This window comes from Natator depressus, chromosome 5, assembly GCF_965152275.1.
Source record: "Natator depressus isolate rNatDep1 chromosome 5, rNatDep2.hap1, whole genome shotgun sequence".
NCBI classification, from domain to species: domain Eukaryota; kingdom Metazoa; phylum Chordata; order Testudines; family Cheloniidae; genus Natator; species Natator depressus.
In genome coordinates, this window is record NC_134238.1 from 18,921,606 (window position 1) to 18,940,995 (window position 19,390).

At 38.9% G+C, this 19,390-nt stretch overlaps 1 protein-coding gene across 19 annotated transcripts in view; it reads right to left on the minus strand.

The window, feature by feature from the left end:
• TCF4 (transcription factor 4) overlaps positions 1-19,390 on the minus strand; it is a 316,621-nt gene that overhangs the window by 41,099 nt on the left and 256,132 nt on the right. For 18 of the 19 annotated variants that reach the window (XM_074952379.1, XM_074952376.1, XM_074952383.1 and 15 more), the window contains 3 exons: positions 12,827-12,932; positions 9,776-9,909; positions 5,064-5,196 (listed from right to left, as the gene is read on the minus strand). In XM_074952379.1, coding sequence (XP_074808480.1) covers positions 5,064-5,196; positions 9,776-9,909; positions 12,827-12,932 — 373 coding nt within the window. Of the gene's footprint in view, positions 1-5,063; positions 5,197-9,775; positions 9,910-12,826; positions 12,933-15,634; positions 15,650-19,390 lie in introns of those variants that run through there. The other variant, XM_074952389.1, reaches the window with a different exon arrangement.

The window sequence follows — 19,390 nt, forward strand, 5'->3', positions numbered from 1 at the left end:
AGTTAACTCATGGCATCCCAGATAAGCAGGTGACCTGCATTATTGTTCTTTCTCTTTACTCCTTTTTCATTCATTAAAATATAACTAACTTACTCCTTTTTCATTCATTAAAATATAAAGTAATTATTAATAATTTAATATATTACATATAATTAATTACACATTGAAGATATACATGAGGTAGGCTTATTTGTTTTGTTATGCAATGAAATTGGGATGCTTAAACAACTGGAATGTAACTCCAACTTTTGTAAAGAACCACCACTGGTATCTTAAGTGGTGCCCTACACAGAAGAACGGTATATGAAAAATAAGGAGGTGCACTAGGGCTATGCTTTGGGGTGGAGTCACAAGAAAAATTCCCCTAAGAATGTGTTTTCCCAGACATTTTGCGAAACAAACACTGCGGCTGATTCATTTATATGTGGATCCAAAACTAAAAGTACTGCCCTAATCTAGCTGAATAAAACCACACTCGGTCAAGAATGCTTTCTGTTAGAAAACAAAACAAAACAAAGCACCTCATACAAATAAGACAAGCTCCTGCTCTAAATGGGAAAGCAGGGGGAAGAAGACAGGGAATGCTTATCCTTATGCCCCTGTTTTCATCCTTACACCTCCAAGTCCATCTTGATGAGTGTACAAGCTTTAGAGTGCATACATTTTTCTAATATTCATTGGAACGTAAATTAATGCTCGTATTTATTGGCAGTACCAGTGTATACCTGAGAGTGCCCAAAACACACACTCTCTCGTATATTTAGGCTACATCCACACTGTGAACTAGGGGTGTGATCGCCCTGCACATTTAAGCGGGGCGTGGGTGTTTGGCAGGGGCGGGGGGAGAGAGATGAAAACTGCTGCAAAAAGGGGACAGCGTGGTTGCTGACTCATCCCCTGGGAATGCAGGGTTTAAAAGGGCAGCTCGGCATCTAAAACCTTCCTTTTTACATGGACCAAGACTAAAGCAGAAGGACTTAAGAAAGAGGTGTTCATTAAAGGAACGAACCGGGGCCAGTTGGGGATTCCTATGATTGGTATGGCAAGGAGCCAACCCCCCATTGTAATAGCCCACCTTAACCCTCCTACGAGGGGGCTGGTGATGGATGGTAAGGTCCCAGCAATGGATTTGTTGGAGGGATCTGGAGGGAAAAAGAGGGGAAGCTGGTGGGAGCCCCTGAGGTATGGTATAGTCCCAGCAATGGATTTGCTTGAGGGATCTGGATGGAAAAAGACGGGGAGCTGGTAAAAGCCCTTTTGGTAATTACAGAATAAACACGGGGTTACCTGTACTGCACACTTTTATCTGCCGGGTAGTCCCAGACATCTAATAACAACATTGCAGCCTGATTAAACCACCACGTCAAATGTCTCCTGTCCTTCTTTTGGCATAGCCAGACAAGGATTCCCCTGCTCACGTATCTATACACTACCTCTCATCAAGCTTGCATGAGTATAAACAGCAGCGTAGTTATGAGCTACACAAGTAGGGGTACACCAGCAGGGGAATCCCACCCCTAGTTTGTAGTGCACATGTAGCCCTAGTCAAATCAGATTGGGATGGTCAGTACAGGGGTAGAAACATGGACGTAAAGGTAGCAGAATGACAAGGAGGAGGAGTGACGTGTGATGGAAGGCACGAGTACCTTCACAAAGCTTTCAATTTTAGTGTATAGTGTTACTGTTGTTGCTAGGTCTCTATAATCATTAATAGGCCCAGAGGATGAAGGCATTCTGGACACCTGAGACCCGAGGATGGTACGAGGCTCTCCCTGAACTTTAGAGGAGGATGGTTTGTTTGAAATATTTGTTGTCTGGGCTTCACTGGCTGAAATAGTTAAATGACTCTGAACCTGAATAAAGGGTTAGATTCAGTTAGCATGATGGACAAAAAATTGAGCCAGTTCTTATTTTCCCCAAATTAGATTGATTTGAATACAAATATCAATCTCAGCATGCAGCCCTAACATGCATGTAAGTTGCTAATAGATTGCTAAGTGACAGCACAACTTCACTGGTGTTTCCTTGCCCTGCCAGCAATAAAGGCCATTGCTTAGATTGGTAGGAAGCTGGTGCTACTGCAGTCTGAGAGGCTGAAGAGATTGATGGAAATGCTATAGTCCATGGCTTTTGACTCTCTGTTTGAGGGAGGTAGAGCTCCTTTGATACTGTGACCAAGTTTAGGTGGGATGAAGGAGAAAATGCCTGCTTGGAAGCTTAGGACTCCTCTACTTTACAACTGGATTTGAAAATGAATAGCAAATGTTATTGCTCTAATTTTGAGCTATACTTCTACTTAACATACCTCTGCTAATATGATAAAGAGAATATGAAAGGCTTTTTCTATCCCAGTGATGGATGGATTCATGGTGTGGGTTCCTAACTATTCTGAAGAATACACCGGACCCTCCCTAGAAGGCGCATCTATATAGCGCGAATTCACATAGAACGCGGTCGCGGCCATGGATCCCAAATTTAATTACTTTAATTGCAATTCATTTTAACATGGTCCCCGCTATAACGCGATACCACATATGGATCCCAAATCCCGGGTTCTAGCGAGGGTCCGGTGTATATATATATATCCAATGTTACACTTAACTCCTTAGAAACCTCTCAGCAAGCTCCTGTAGGAACAATCCTGTATGGGCAGTGGGATGTACAAGATGATGAAGTAGTTCTTTTCCATTTCTAACTTCTGTGATTCAGATTGAAAATCTTGAATTCTTTGAATAAATTCCCAGGCACCTGTATCTCAATAGCTATAATTAAATCTAGAACACCTAGTCAATGTAACTGACAGGACACTGGATGCACATCTATAATAAAGCATTCCATTAAAAAATACAGACTTCTTACACTAGAATCCAAACTTATAAAACCATGCTCTTTTTGACTGGACAGCACTTAATATGAAGGTAGAATGGAAGTTATGATTTTGTGTAGAAGGAAATCTTAGCTCAACTCGGTATTTATAGTTGATGGACTTCCCAAACTATGAAATATTGACATTATTGGAAAAAATTCATATTCCTCTTGAGCTATGTAACTGTTCATCATTTCACTATATCTGGAAGCTTTACAATCTTGTAAAAAAATAAAACGCAGTATTATGTGACTGCTCTAATAGCAAAATTACGTGAAACCGAGGTCTCAAGGGGAAACACACACAAAGTTTCTATTACAAAACTGTATATTGCAATGCATCATGTAAAAAAACATGTCATTAGAAGTCAAAGTAGCAAGGAGGATTAATACATGAATATTCTGAAGTAATCTTTTGCATATACTATATTAAATCTATCTTAATAACCGGTTGCTTAAAAATTGCATAGCTTTGGACCTTTGAAAAACACATTGGCAATACTATGCATAGGATTAAACATCACTTCTAGTCAATGTTGTCATGTATTCTATTCAGAAAATTTCTTTTATCCAGTGCTGTTCAAAAAGATCACAGGTCTTCTTCTGAATAAAGCTGATCTTAGGTGCACAAATAATATTAATTACAAAAGTGTCTCTTCGAGATCTATGGAATTTACTAGCAATAAATAGTTCTGTTTGCCTTCAAGAATACGTTTTAGGGATACTCAAGCACTTGCTGGACATTAAACACAACAAAAATCCCTTGAGGATCCGATTTTGCTACGTAGCCCAATGGGACTAGCCACATAGTAAGTACAGATGGTTAAAAAGCCTGAAAATATTTTATAGCAAATTTTTAGGGCTTTAGTCAAAAATTCAATTTTCATCAAAAATGTTAGTTGAAATTTTTAAATTTAGAAAATTTTGACCTGCTCCAGTAGTAAATTACTAGTCAATGAGAGTATGGGTGCCCAATTCAGAAACTGTCTGCTTAGGGCCTGAAGACTGGACTCAAAATGAAATATATTCATATTCCATTCCCCAAATGTTCTGAGCCCCTATATTGTTATCTTTAAGGCTATCACAAAACCAGGCACAGACGTTCCATGCATTAAAACTGCGGCTATCAGACTTTTTGTGAGATAATGATTTTTGCATGTCACACTCACAAAAAAGCAAGGAACACATTGTAAAAGAAGACTTCTCAATGGAATGGGAAGATTGAGCACAGAAATCCTATACTGTAAAGGGATACAATTATCTCAGACAGTGACAAATGAAGAAGAGACTATTAAATTTTTCCTTTGTTTAGAGACCTTGAAAAATATGATGCCCATGTGTTAATACTTGAACTCACCCTCCATTCTTACTGCATTAGTCCTGCTTAAAGTCATTTTATACAGAATCATGTGTGTAATCTGAAACATGTGTCAAACTATGTGTTCCCTAGTTACCAAGTATTTAATTAGCTTTATTTGTTCTTTGTGATACAGGCAAGCCAATATTTCTTTATTTCCTGTATTTAAGTCTGAACCAGAATATGCCAAATATTTAAGAAAGTATACAGATGTATGCTATTAATTTACAGAGGTTGTTACAAAAATATCAGTAACTTCAGAAAAGAAGGCTCTCTTCTTATTACACAAACATGCTGCCATCACTGATTTCTACCACACTGTGTGGAAATCAAATAAAAAATTGAAGGGGATGAACATTAAAATATATTGAGTGAAGTATCAGTTCACAAGGAACTGTATGCAATTAAAGGGGGAGCTTAATTCAATAAAATTTGACTTTCCATCGACTTCAAAGCCAACAGCATCAGACGCCTAGTTTGTGTAGTGTCTTCAGTACAAACTTTAAACCAAAGTGCTTTACAGAATTAAATGCTATATTTAGACACTTAAATAACCAAGAGATAAAATATTAAAAAATTATGAGTAAGGAAGGCAATAGGTCAGGTACAATATATTTATTTAAATCATACTTCTATTATATTTATAATCTTTCTGGACATATATTGGAAGAAAGTTTTCTTCTAAAGTATCAAATATATTAGGAAATAAACTTTAACAACTCTTAAAACAGAAAGGTTCAGTAGCGATATACTGCACCAAAGCAGATGAGATGCCAGGAGAGAGAAATGAAAGAAAGCAATGCTGTATTCGTATTCATATGCAGATCTCTCTGCAACTCACCCATTATACTGTCTGTTCCATTAGCAGGTGGCGTGCAGGAAGAAGCATTGTAATGATTTGTACCACTACGGTGGAAAGTGGACATCGGAGGAAGACTGGAATTGATGTCTGCTGAGGAGTGTGATGGGTAGCTCTGTAGCAGAAAGTATAAAAAGTGGAACATTTTAAATAATAAAGCATGAAAGACGGGCTGTCTGGATCACTTCATTCAGGATTGTTACAGTATTTCACCTAAAGGAGCAGGTCTTGTTGTCATGTGTAAAGGAATGAGGATTTTTTCTGCTCAGGTACCTATGCAGGAAAGTTAATAAACTTTGATACTATAGGATGAAATTAAGAAAGAAAATGTATGCTGCATACCAGGAAAAACTTGGTGACAGTGATATCTATTAGTTGGAGAAATAGTCTCCTGAAGGAAGTTATGGAATCCGCATTACCTTGTGATATTTAAAACTAGACCTGACAAAGCACGAGAATATATTCTGTATGGAAACAAGCCATCACCGGGATAGACTAGTTGATCTAATGAGCCAAATTCTCCACCCCTGCTGCTTGGAGCTGCACTATAAAGCTGGTGAATCAAAGTATCCAAGACTCCATGGGTGGTGGATTGATGGCAGATCTATTTGTGGTTTGTGTGTGCAGACAAGCCCTAGAACATTGTTATCTTTTAGCTCTAAGAAAAAGAGGGTGTCACTATGCCTTGGTAATCCCTGGCTGCTGCAGTGGCTCCTTGGGTAGCTGGGAATAAATTAAAACAACCCCTGGATCAGGGGAATATAAAAGTATCATAAAGCCATCTTTGAACTCTACCCCTACATGAGGTCCTACACCAAGCACAGGATGGCCAAAAATAGAATCTGGGCCACAAAATTCTCTCTCTCTTATTTTTTATTGTATTATTTTTACGGTACTTTTGATATTTAAGTACCAAATACTTGGATTCTGTCTACCTCGAAGTTATAAGGGCATAAGCACATCATACAGTTATACAGCCAAAACCTACATTCCTTACGCAGTCAGAACTTCAATGGAATCTAACAGGGGTTTTGTCTGAGTAAAGTCTGAATAAAGATTTCAGGCTTTGACTAACACATAAACCAGCCTAGGATGGCAACTCATAGTCCAACTGGCTGAAGTTAACCTGGGTTAAGAGAGGTTTCAGAGTGAGCTGTAGCTCACGAAAGCTTATGCTCAAATAAATTTGTTAGTCTCTAAGGTGCCACAAGTCCCCCTGTTCTTTTTGGGTTAAGAGAGTTTGTCACTTTGCTCACAAATCACTAAACAGTCATTGTTTCAGGTAACCGTCTAAATCAGAGTAATGCCATGACCCCTGCTGAGTTCTGTTCCATGGCACCCACACAAAAATGGATCAGCAAGTAAGAGTTTATCATTTCTCAGGGGGAAAACATCGAAGGGATACTACCAAATATTTCAGCACAAACATGGGATCTGCCTTAAAATGTATGTAATTTGATGAGGAAATTGTACTCTGCATTCTAAGCAACTATTAAAAAAAAGTATAATCCATGAGAAAGCAGAAATAATAAACAGCAACTATTCTTTCTGTGCTGTCTGTATTGGCACTGGAGTACCACCAGGTAACGAACAATTCAAGAGATTTTACATATACGTACAGCTTGAACTGAAGCCATTCTGGCTTCCCTCAACAGTCTCTGCATATACTAAAGGTGCTGACCTCCCACTTTTGTCCCCGTAGAAATCATATAGGACAGCAATTAAAATACCAATGCTTCCCCCCTGTGCTACCTTAGGCACGGAAGACCTTACTAATATAGAGAAGTGGGACAATAAATAATACGGACCCAAGGTTCAGAAGTGCTGAGCACCTGCAACTCACATTGATGTCAATGGGAGCCCCGGGGGCTAGATTCACAAAAGGACTTAGGCTCCTAACTGCCACTTTAGGTGCCTAAATCCCAGAATAATGCTCCACTGGGATCCACAAAGCCCCTGCTCAACTGCGGCTGAACACTGTAGGTGCCTAACCTAGCTCAGCATCAACATTTTGGCAGTATATTTTCCCAAGGTGTTTTATGCTTCTGTCTCTGAGCACCCAGACATACTGCCGCTTCACTCTAGACATCTGGACTCCTCAGCCCCAGAGTGATGGGAAAACAGGCTCTCCTCTGAATAACTCACCTGCAGGGCTCAATCTATGAAGCATGTTCTGAGCTCACCTGCTGGTTCAGGCCCCACACAAGAACTGTGAATTAATTATTTAAAAAGTTCCTGGAGCAGGGGGACTGGTTACTGGGGATGCCCCAATTTACCCAGAGTGGAACAGCTTCAACAGGACAAAGAGAAGGAATATCCTGAGCAGTAGTAGAGTCCTGTTCAAATGCCTTCTCCCACCCCAGGCAAAGATGGAACTTGAACTGAGGGCCTCCTGCATCCTGGTGAGTGTCCTAACTACTGGGCTAAAAGTCATTGTTCTCCTTCCCTACCTGCTTCTTGCAAAAATGACTTGGGTCACGTGTGTCAAGGATGGGTTTGCTGATGAGAATCCCAAGCAGAGGGAGGCACCTCCCTGCAGCCTTGATTTAGGCACTGATCTCCCTAAGAAAGGCGGGGCTTAGGACAGAAACCCTCTGCTTGGTATCTCCCATTGGCTAGCTTAGGTGGGGTGTCATCCAAACTGCTGGCTTTTGTGACTCCCATTTTGAGGTGCCTATCTCCTTCCATTTATCGTATAAGGAGCCTGAGAACCTAATTCATGTTTTCTGAATCACAGTGATTTTCTAGGCGCAGTAATTTTCAAGGCTGCGTGTCACCACTCCTAATTTCCATAGTGAATCTAGCCCTGGGTGCTCACCACCTCTGACAATTAGGCCAAATAGTAATTCCCAGATAAAAACTACATTTAGAAGGCGTTAAGGTTGAGAGTACCTATCACTGATTTACCGTACAGACCATTACAAAGATGTTGTAACTATCCCAAAGCCATGACTTATCAACCAAGGATTTAAAATTAGGGTTAAACTTGAAAGAAACAAGGGCACTCAAACAACCATAACTCTGCCGTGTAATGACACAATGCAAGAACCATACATTTATGATTAACAAAAAATAGTGTATGGTCCCAGATCAGATTAAACTTATTCTTTTGAAAGACACATTCAATTTTTTTTTATATATTTTTTCTCACTGTTTAACTACAGGGAACATTTAGGGTTGTTTGGGTGCCTACATTACGAACATTAAATAGACATGGCTGAGCTGCTATTTTATATTGGTTGTAACTAGGGATTTATTAACCTTGTAAAGTTTGAACTACTTTTTTCAGTTCACAAAACTAAATTCACAAACCTGTATTTTAAACCTATGTTTTCCCCCTCCCCCCAAAGATAATTCAGTTGCAATAAGAAGTATACCATTTTCTAGCTAAAAAGAAGTCTATGGTAAGTTCTATGGACAGCCAAACTCCTCCAAAATTTTGCCTAGTTCACCTAAAAACAATATCTATCTTTTCTCCTGTACCCTTGGCTCCTTTTTCATAGTCTCTGATAAGTAAAAGCTGAATCTAAACCCAATAATGTGTCTCAGTTGAACCTAAGATGGTCACATGGAAATAAAATTACAAAAAAAGTTTCTCTATTTGTAGCTGAAATAATTTACAAGTTTGGGGGAAAAAAGCATCTCTCTTCACCAGTCTTGTCATTTCGTTTTGCCCAGTATACTTTCCCTTGTGTTTCTAATGCAGTGGGAGTCGACGGGATTGTGTTGTTTGTGCACAGCATCAACTCAGCCATGATGTTAGGGGAATACTCCCAAAGCTGTGCACAATGTCTATGCAGTTCTCTTTTTAGTCTAATCAAATATCACAGACTGAATTAGTCCTACCAAACTGCTTCTGTGTTGAAAAGGCAATGAAGGAATAGCATGGTGTTCCACTAATATTTATTAAAATATTTAAAAATATTTTTGCAAAATAAGGAATAGACAGAGTTATCTAAAAACTCAGAAATACAAAGGAGGTTGAGGAAAATGTAATATACATAATAATGTGCATACATGTGTCCAAATCTCATGTGTAGGGATGTCCATGTGATGAATATAAATCTACACTCATTTCACGAGCTAATTAATTTCCACAGAGACTTAATCTAAAAGAACAACCTATGAGAAACAACTTCCTTCTTCCTAATCCTCCACCCCAACTTCCTCTCCAGAATTATGTTGGTATATCATGTATAATGGACAGTGTAAAGTTCTGGACTATTGTTCTGATATCTTATGATTCTTCAGGGATAGAACCAGGACTTTTATACTACCTGTTAGGAAGATTGGCTGCCAACTTTCAATGATATAAGTTATATGCTTCCAGTGCTGATAGGTACCTAAGACCTTATAATAGAAATATTTTCCACAGAAAAACTATTTAGGTAGTTTTAGAGGTTTGGACAATGATAACTAAGGTACCAAGCCTTGCAGATGGAGGAATGTACAATTCACCGCTCCTGAGATACTTATTTGTAAAATATGTGGCATGAGATTACACTGTGGTTCAATAAAAACATTTTAGTGACATGAGATTGGCATGGGCACTTTCTCCTCAGGTGGCAAAGCTCTGAGTGACTTATGCAGGTCATCCCAAATGAGTATCAATAAAACCTTTGTCCCACACCATGCCGTTATGTATTCTCTCTCTCTCCATACACGTACACATATGCATTAGAAGGTTAACTTACCAAACGGTCATGTGGATGCAGGCTGCAGTAGCTGCTAGACTGTGGAATATGAGAAGAATTGCCCAACATTCCTCCATAACCAGGCTGATTCATCCCACTGGAGGAGCTCCATGGGTCACTGCTGTGATGACCATCTGTAGAAAAGAAAGAAAATGTGGCTTCTCTGAAGGCCATAAATCTTGGTTATATAATTGTTTTGTTTTGTTTTCCTGTAAACTTTAAAATAACTGTCCTAATGGGGCTTGATGCATATGCAATGTATCACTGTGTCGGTTAATTGCTTACATTACAAGACAGCAGCCATAAAAGGAATGCTGTATATTGTCTTTCTGTCTCCTAAGGGCTACACAAATTTAACATAAAAGCATGCTCTTAATAAAAAATTAAGCTGAACTGAGCAACAGTGAATAACAATATCATCTTTAATCATTTCAAGTCAGTCACATAACTGATGCTAAAAGTTTCTCTAAAGTTTTATCCCTGCCATTTTATCACAAGCTTAAATACATATACCCCAAGTTACTACAAATTTCAGCTGGGACAAAATATGAGCTTCAAAATAAAATAAACTATGAGTGTTCAAATCTGAATTAAGGGTAGTCTAACAGCCTTTGAATGACGACACTTCCTACACACAGGTGATCTGGTGTGTCATTAAGAGGTTTTGGTTCTTAGAGAGGTATTACTTCCTCTGCAAATACACAAGCCATTTTGTATTTCTGCACCTAAAATGCCTATGCCTTCTGGGTGACTCCATTCTGATACCATGAGATACAGGCTGCATCTCTGACTTTTAAAAGTTACCCCCTAAAGCAAGTCAAGCACTTAAAGGGGTCCTTAGCCTACTTAACCACACTTTTTACATTTAACTAGATCCTTGGGAGTAAATCTATAATTATCAAGGTTTTTTGTTTCTTAATGGAAAAGTCCCATAACATTTAACAAAGCATAATAACCTTTCCATAGGTGTTCTGAATCCCAATTTAGAAGAAATTTATATCACTAATATAAATCTCTAACAGGATAGTTAAAAAAAATTAGAGAAAGGTTAGCATTCTCCATTCATTTCTACAAATGTTTAATTTGTATAGAACTCTTTTGGTCTCACCTTTATTAAATTCTATATGACTTTCCAGAATTGGTTGTTCTGTGAATTTTCACAATTTAAATTTGAGATCACAGGTTCAGCCTATGCCCTCATTTCCTGGTTCAACACAGGGAGAAGGCATAGGTCTTTGCGGCATAAACCAATCATCTCCCAGGGAACTGACAGAATGGGACTCTATGATAACGTTCTCCTTTCCCTGTCTCCCTTTGTAATGGCCTCTCTCTCGAGGGGTAATACAGAACCACTGTACTACCATTGATTGAGGGGCTGCCTTAAATCCCCTGCTGGGGGCACACAGGTATAAGACAGAAACTAGTGAGCTTGGGAAGTAGAAAGAGCAGCATCTGATATGGTGATTTTCTGCGTCTAACAGTCGGATGTGGTGGAGCAGCCTACAAACCTTTGACTCCATAAATAGCTGAGATCCAAGTCTGATGGTATGAATGATCTTTTCCTATTCTTAAGGCAACAGCTCAGCCTGTCAGGGGCCTACACCTACTCCAATTTCCTACTGTGCTTGCCACGCAGCTACTCTGCTAGGCATCTACCTCTCTTCCTGACCCCAAAACTAAATGTAAGACATAGTGATAGGCATAGGTGCCAGAACGAGGAGTGCTGCCTCCCCCCCGGCTTGAAGTGGTTTCCATTATCTACGGGGTTTACAGTTTGGTTCAATGGCTCTCAGCACTCCCACTATACAAATGGTTCCACCACCCCGGTGATCGGACGAAACCAAAATCCCAGATATGAACATCCTTACTTATGTTCCTTATCTGTAATATGAACCAACTACAGGTACCAGCATGTAATACTCCTTTTTGATCACAGTGGCTTAGTCTAGTCTCTCAATGGAAGTGAAGTATAGACCATGTGCCACATTAAAAGTGATGCAAGATGGAATCAGAGTTACACAGATGCATATTTGTTTACAGCAGTGGTTCCCAAACTTGTTCCGCCACTTGTGCAGGGAAAGCCCCTGCCGGGCCGGGCTGGTTTGTTTACCTGCTGCATCCGCAGGTTCGGCCGATCGCGGCCCCCAGTGACCGCGGTTCACTGCTCCAGGCCGATGGGAGCTGCTGGAAGTGGCGGCCAGTATGCCCCTGGGCCCGCGCCGCTTCCAGCCGCTCCCATTGGCCTGGAGCAGCGAACCGCGGCCACTGGGAGCCGTGATCGGCCGAACCTGAGGATGCGGCAGGTAAACAAACCGGCCCGGCCCGCCAGGGGCTTTCCCTGAACAAGCGGCGGAAAAAGTTTTGGAACCACTGGTTTACAAGATCATGGCCTGAATGTGGTTCTCAGGCTCTTTGATCTTTGCCTAAGTAGGACAAAATGTGGGTCCTACACTTCTAAATAGATTGTTTCATTGACTCACTCCAGGACTTTTAATTAACAAGTTACCCGAAACTTTATTTCAATGGGTTATAACTATGAGTAATTGCAAGAAATACAGTATACAATACTGAACGTGTAAAAACTAACATTTTAAAATGAGAGACACTATGTAGTTAATTTAAAAACAGATTTAGAAGTTGCTATAATACAGAGTATATATTATATACACACACTTTATGCTGTGTACTCTAAATATTATACAGTTTATAAATTTTCTCCCTCATACACAGATTTATTCACAAAGTACCATGCATATTATGAGCATTTAATAGATGTATAACATATGTGCATATACACAAACTCTTTGAAAAGAAAGCCTAAAGTAATTCAAATGATAAGAATCTAGTAAGTTATTTCATTATTATATTTCATTACAGGATCAAAACAAGATGCTCACAGCTATAATGGTCTATGCCTTACAGGTCTTTATTTTAATGGTAACGAACGTAACAGCACACAGGATGATATTCCATGCTGTGTCTAATACACGTCAATAAATATATACATGAAATGTATGCACAATATATTTCTCTTTGACAGTAACATCTTACCTTGCATGAAGAAGGAGCTAGGAAAAGTGCTGGCTGCTGGTTTTGAGGATGGATAACCTGGTGAATCCCTATTGTAGTCAGCAGTGCTTGCTGACGGGGCATAAACCTAAGGAAAAAGGATTAATTTAGTATGCCTTCAGCAATGACTGAAATATTTCAAGGCATGTCACTTTAAAAAAGAAGCAGGAATAAAATACTGAATATTTACCTTGTTCAGTTTAAATCAGTTCCTAACATTACACAATACTTCTTTTGGAATACAAAATTCTCAGTATTTGTGTGAAAAGAAAATAAATTTTAAGCTTCAAAAGAAATGTAGGTATGACATTTTCCAGCCTTAGACAAGAATATTGGTGAGGTATTTGTCAAACAGTTTCTAGCTGTAAATACACTGTACAACTAACATATGTTGGACCTGGGATCTTACGGAGCTTCAAAGTATTGAGAACATGAAACAATACTGATTTATTATATGAAAGGACACAGCTTTCACACATTTAAGGACAAAAATGAAAGCAGTGTGAAGAAGTCAAACTCTTTGTTCCCTAAATGCAAAAATGAAATTTAAAAAACAGCACTATCAAGGGCACTGAAAATTATAAACATACCTTGGGATATTAAATTCCCATGTTACTTGGTCTTTGCAGAGCAGCTTGAAAGCACTATTAAAAACCTGGATCTACACAAGACCACCAACACAGCATGTGTGTGCATCGGGGGAAAAAAACCTTCTGTTTTAGTACTTATTATATTTGTGTGTGCAATAAACTTAGTAAGTGTGCCAAAAAACTAATTTACTTATATTTGTTTACTAATACACCAGAGAGTTCTGTAACTAGCGTTTTACAAAAATAGTTCTTGTATTTTCTTGTTATGTTAACCAGAACAACATAAAAGAAAAAAAGTCTGGACTCATAAGGTATAGTTTAACTTTGAGTTTTCTTTTGCTAAATTTATATATTATATATGTATGTTAAAGCCTCAATTTTTTGTTTCTGATTAAAAAGTTCCTCTCTCCAGATGGTCAGGAATACTGAAGCACTGTCATCTTCTTGATGAAAATGGATACCTTCCTGCCTCCATTTTGAAGCAGGCAGCAGATCACAAAATTGGCAGACAGCCTACTCTGACATTCACAGGTCACAGCGAAGGGAAAGAGAAATCCACCAATAAAATACAACTGCAAGCAATGTTAGAAAAAAATCCCATCTATGCTCATCCTGCATCTCACAAACATTACAAGAGAAATCAAATGCTTTCTCTCAACAAAATAAATAGAAAACTAAGAGCCACCCTTATACTGAGTAACTTATTCTGAAAGTTGTCCGGTTGATTTCAACAAGGATACGTGATGTGTAAGGTACTACTCTACCTGAGTAAGGTTGGCAGAATCAGGCTCTAAGCACTTCTGCAAGAAGAAGTTTTCCTGTATGTATGTATTTAAATAAGATGCATGCAAACACGTTGTGAAAATACAAAGATTTTTTGAAAATTTTTACACACATTTTCAAACTATGCTGTAGTGTCTTCATGTGAGATATACAGTGTACTATACAATAAAATTAAAAGATAAGTTCTATATGCACGTCAGTTTTTGCCCCCTCCCCCCCAATTTAGAGCCTGATCCTTCAAGGTATTGGGGACCCTCAGCTCTTACTGACATCAATTCAGGGCACTCAGCGCCTAGCGGAATCATGAAAAAAAGAAAGGCATTTAACATCCAGATGCTACTAATGTAGTTTCATTCAGCTTACTGTAAGCAAAGTGCCAGTCACAGAATGAGAACACTAATATTTGTTTGAAGACTTCTAGTAAAGGCAAAAGGAACCAATAAGACTCCAAACTGAAGAGCACAAACAAATCTAGACCAAAGGCCTGTCAGCAATAGCCAACACCCATTTCCCTTGGAACTGCTTAATGTATCTCGTTGATGCTATTAGAGTGTGATAATAAAGAGATGACAGGGATTTTTAGAAGTCCTTGATGTCAGATTTAATGCTAAAACAACTGTCTTCAAGTTAAAGACAGATCTGAAGGACGAATAACAGATGCTATACTACAATATACCTACTATATGGTCGCACAATATTAATGTCAGAGAGAAGAAATAACATAGAAGGGAGTTTACTGGTCATTCAAATTTATACACACTTCAGAGACTTCTCACACCTTCAAACAATGTAACCTTCAAACAGGGTATACTGACTGAAAAACACATATATTGGAGAAGGCTTATATAGCTGCATTTTAAAAAAATAAGCACCGAATCACAGAATGATTAATATTAAAATTGAGGTGTACTGCATTGTGGTATTTATCTTTACTATAGTTTTCATTATCCCACAAATACTATGATATATTTAACTACTGTGGGTGATCAATGCTCAGTTTTTAAATGGTGTTCATTTTATAGTATGTTTACATTATTCTGTTCCTTTTTTTAAAGCAGGTGTGGTTGAACAGTAGGATGGTTTCTTAAATTACAGTACATGTGGGAAACAGATGAAGATATAAGTAATATTATATAAAGGTTCTTTACAGTTTGAAATAGCTGCTTCAATGCCTATCTCCCTCCACCCATCCAGTTACATTGCTCTACAACTTTTCCCTACATCTTTGACTTTACTTATTTAAAAATGGGGGGGGGGGTGCTACTGGTTTTTAAAAAAATCTTTCTTTTTGTGAATGTTGTGCTCATGAGAGGTGCTGGATGAACAGTTCTGGAGTCTGAACGCATCTAGCCACTGAACATGGGAGGGGCACTGCACGCTTCCTCACACTGCCTTTCCAACACGCTTCAATGCTGACCTGGAAGCACCAGTCTCGCCGTTCAGTTTCACGCTTATTCAGTCTGTGGCTTTTCTGCTGAATCTGCGAACAAGTAGGCCTGTTAGGAACTCGAATATGACCACTAACTGCTTTCACGCAGCCCACTAAACAGCTATCAGCTAGCTACTCTGGCCCAAGCTGGCCTTTGAAAAAAGGTTGACCTTTGAAAAAGAGGAGCTTTCTCCCTGTAACTCCCTGACCTGTCTTGTCCTCTTTGTGTTACTCCTTGACCTTCCAACTGAATGTAGCTCTAATGTGATGTTACTATTCAGGAGAGGACACTGATATCAATGTAGCTCTGCAGAAGCAGTAAGCATGGAACCCTTTGTATTTAAGTAAACAACAGACCAATCTATAAAGAATGGGCTATTTTTATCTCTGCTAGTAAGAGATAAAAGATTGATCTGCTGCAATTAAAAGGTGCCATTTCCCCCCAGTTGGTGGACTAGAGTCTGCTAGGAAAATAGCCCCACATTTAAAGCCAAAGACCTCTATACCAGAGGTTAGCACAGTTTTCAGGGAAGAAACAAATCAAGACGAAGTATTTTATACTTTTTATAGTAAAATCAAATGCAATTTCATTTCTATTTTAGAACATTCTGTATATATCACATATTGTACCTTAACTTGCAGGGAGAAGCATCCTGAAGAATTAACTGGAGACATAATCTAATGTGGAAGCCTCTTCACCAATCAGATATTTTCACATCTCTTCTTCCCCTATTTCACTTGTTCTGGCTTCCCAGCTTCCCCACCTCACTGTTCCTCTTCTTATGTTCCCCTCCCTTTCCAGCACCTCTCATGACCTCCCCTTCTCTGCTGACCTACTTCCACTGGTTCAAGAGATCATAGAATCATACGGTTGGAAGGGACCTCAGGAGATCATCTAGTCCAACCCCCTGCTCAAGGCAGGACCAAACCCCAATTTTTGCCCCAGATCCCTAAATGGCCCTCTCAAGGATTGAACTCTCAACTCTGGGTTTAGTAGGCCAATGCTCAAACCACTGAGCTATCCCTCAGCAACAAAGTAAAACTTGCTAAATCCTGATATGACCTGTAAGGCTGCCAGTGCATCAAATGGAGTAGGAAAGCAAAACACCACAGAACTGGGAGCTGAGGGAACCAGCACAAGAACCTGAATTTAGAAAGTTCCTCCAACACAAATGGTCTTGTAAATCTGATATGTTTTGTGTGGACCTTAAGCAATAGAAGACTTGAAGATTTCCTGTTAATGAAAGTTTTGAAATATACCATGGAACTCAAAGCCATGAAATGGCGAAAAAGGTTCCTGCACCAAATTCAGGGGCAGTGTGTAAAATGGTGTAAATGAGTAGCACTGCACAAGAGGAGTGTGGTAGGAAACGCAACTAACACATCCACCAGTTTCGACTGTAATTTACACCTGCCAAAGTTCAAAGTGGATTCACTTGACTTCCTTGGACTTACTTCTCCACATGTACCGTACACCACCTTACACATCACCTCTGAATTTGGTCCAATATGTATGTTTACAAAATGGATTTTATAAAAATGACATAAATATCTCTTTTTTTAGTGTATTTAAAAATAGAACGAAGATATGTTAAAACAAAATGCTGCACGTATATAGACTGTGTATTCCAGCTTTTTCCCCCTCACATCTCCTTGTCTTGACTCATCTGCTCATCTGTATATGCCGATAATTATTTCAAACTACATTTCAAAGATGTAGCCTTATTTAAAAAAAGTTAAAGCAGAAGCAACAGATTATTAAAGAAAAACAAAAATAACCCACCTCTCAGTGTAGGCTTGGATTCACATGAGTCTTCTTTAATAAATATGAAAAGTACTGCATTGTAAATGTGTTATCAAACACTCCTGAGGGAAATGAATATATATACACACACTCAATTGGGTTGACCTATTCACTAATTTGCGTCTGTGCTTCTCTTCATCATTTGCTAACAAGACAAATCACAAAACTACAACGTCAATTTTTTAAATGTGGGTGCACAAATTGCAACCACAAAACCCCTCTGCAAAATCCTATTTGTGCACACAAGTTGACCAATTGCTTATGCTGATGGGTTCCTTTTGCCCACAACTTCAGGTTTTGTGGGTGAAACTTCTGGGTAGAATTTTCACCTAGAGCTTGTCTACATGGTGGGGTAATGCACACTATGAAAATATGATTTCTAAAGGGCACTAATGTGTAGCTCAATAATTGGTCCACATAGATCCTGCTGGTGCTCATTGAAGGTTCCTGAGCATTACATTTACGCACACTAGGGAACCTACAGTGAGCATCAGCAGGATCTTCATGGACCAATTAATGAGCTACGCATTGGTGCCCTTTAGAAATTGCAACCCCATAGTATACATTACCCCACCGGGTAGACAAGCCCCTAGCTGTTTTTGAAAATTTTACCAACTATACTGTGTCTAACACCATGATACCTGCATATAAGTAGCTGAACAAAACAATTAGTATATGAACTCTGAATATGTAAGTATACTATAGATACACATGTGTAGATGAAATACACACATATATACACAGACATGTACGTACACAATATAATTTATACCTGCAGCATATACAAATTTATATGTACCCAGGTAGTACATCCTCCTTTATCTGAACCACAGACCAATTCTCAAATTTCTTTAATTCAAAAATAAATTCTGTTCAATTAAACAAGCAGGTTTAGATATTACTGAATAGACTATAAGTCATGCTCCACTGGACTTTTTATGCATTTTTGAAAATCATTGCAATTAAAACTGATAGTAAATTTTTGTACTATTAAAACTGATAGTAAAACTGATAGTAACCTGACCCACTGTGGTGCTGTTAGTAACATTCAAGCTACTTCTAAAGCTGACCTTTACTATGCTTCCTGGACTCCAGCTTCCACCACTATTTTATTTGAACACCTGTATTTTTCTTGGTCTTGGCACTAAGTTGGCAGTGGCTAACTCTGTACATCTGCTATTACTTTTGAGATGGTGCATCACAGAAATGCCCTCTGCCAGCAACCTGAGCAACTTGACCATATCTGAATATGTGCAAACATACAATTCTTTCAAATTTGGACCAGGTGAAACTTTCCTTTTTTCTGGTTCCATTTGTCCTACTGCAAGTCCATTTGGGAGTTGGCTCCAAAACCAGGATTAAGGATGGTACCTACCAGTATAAGCATCTAACAGATGGAGGGTGAATTTAATTTCTTTCTTGAGTCCACAAATAAAACCCAAGTAAAGAGTGAATTCAGGGACTAAATTAATTACCCAAACCACTGACATGGTGTTGGGTGAGCTTTACAGCCCTTCCATGGCCACTTTTTGCAGGGGACACAATTCCTGTGTAGCATAGCAGTTGGACCTATATAAATACAGATCTATGGCCAGGACTCTGCTTCCCCTTCAAGTCTGCACTAAGCTCCCCTTCGACAGTAGAATTACATGAAACTGAATTTCAGCCTGACTGTATACAACTAATTATCTACTGCTCTGCCATGGGAACCCATCATGCTGTTTGGTGACAAACAGACAATTTTACACAGTAAGTGCAAAGAGCCATACCAAATAAATAAATAAGGATATCCAGAATATACTGCCAGAGGACCAAAGATTTCCTAGTTGCAAGTAGGACGTTTTTCAAAGGCACAAACTGTAGTTATGTGCTCAACTCCCACTGAAAGTCAATGTGTGTTAGGCCCCTGCCATTTGGGCATTGGAACATCTCCACCATAG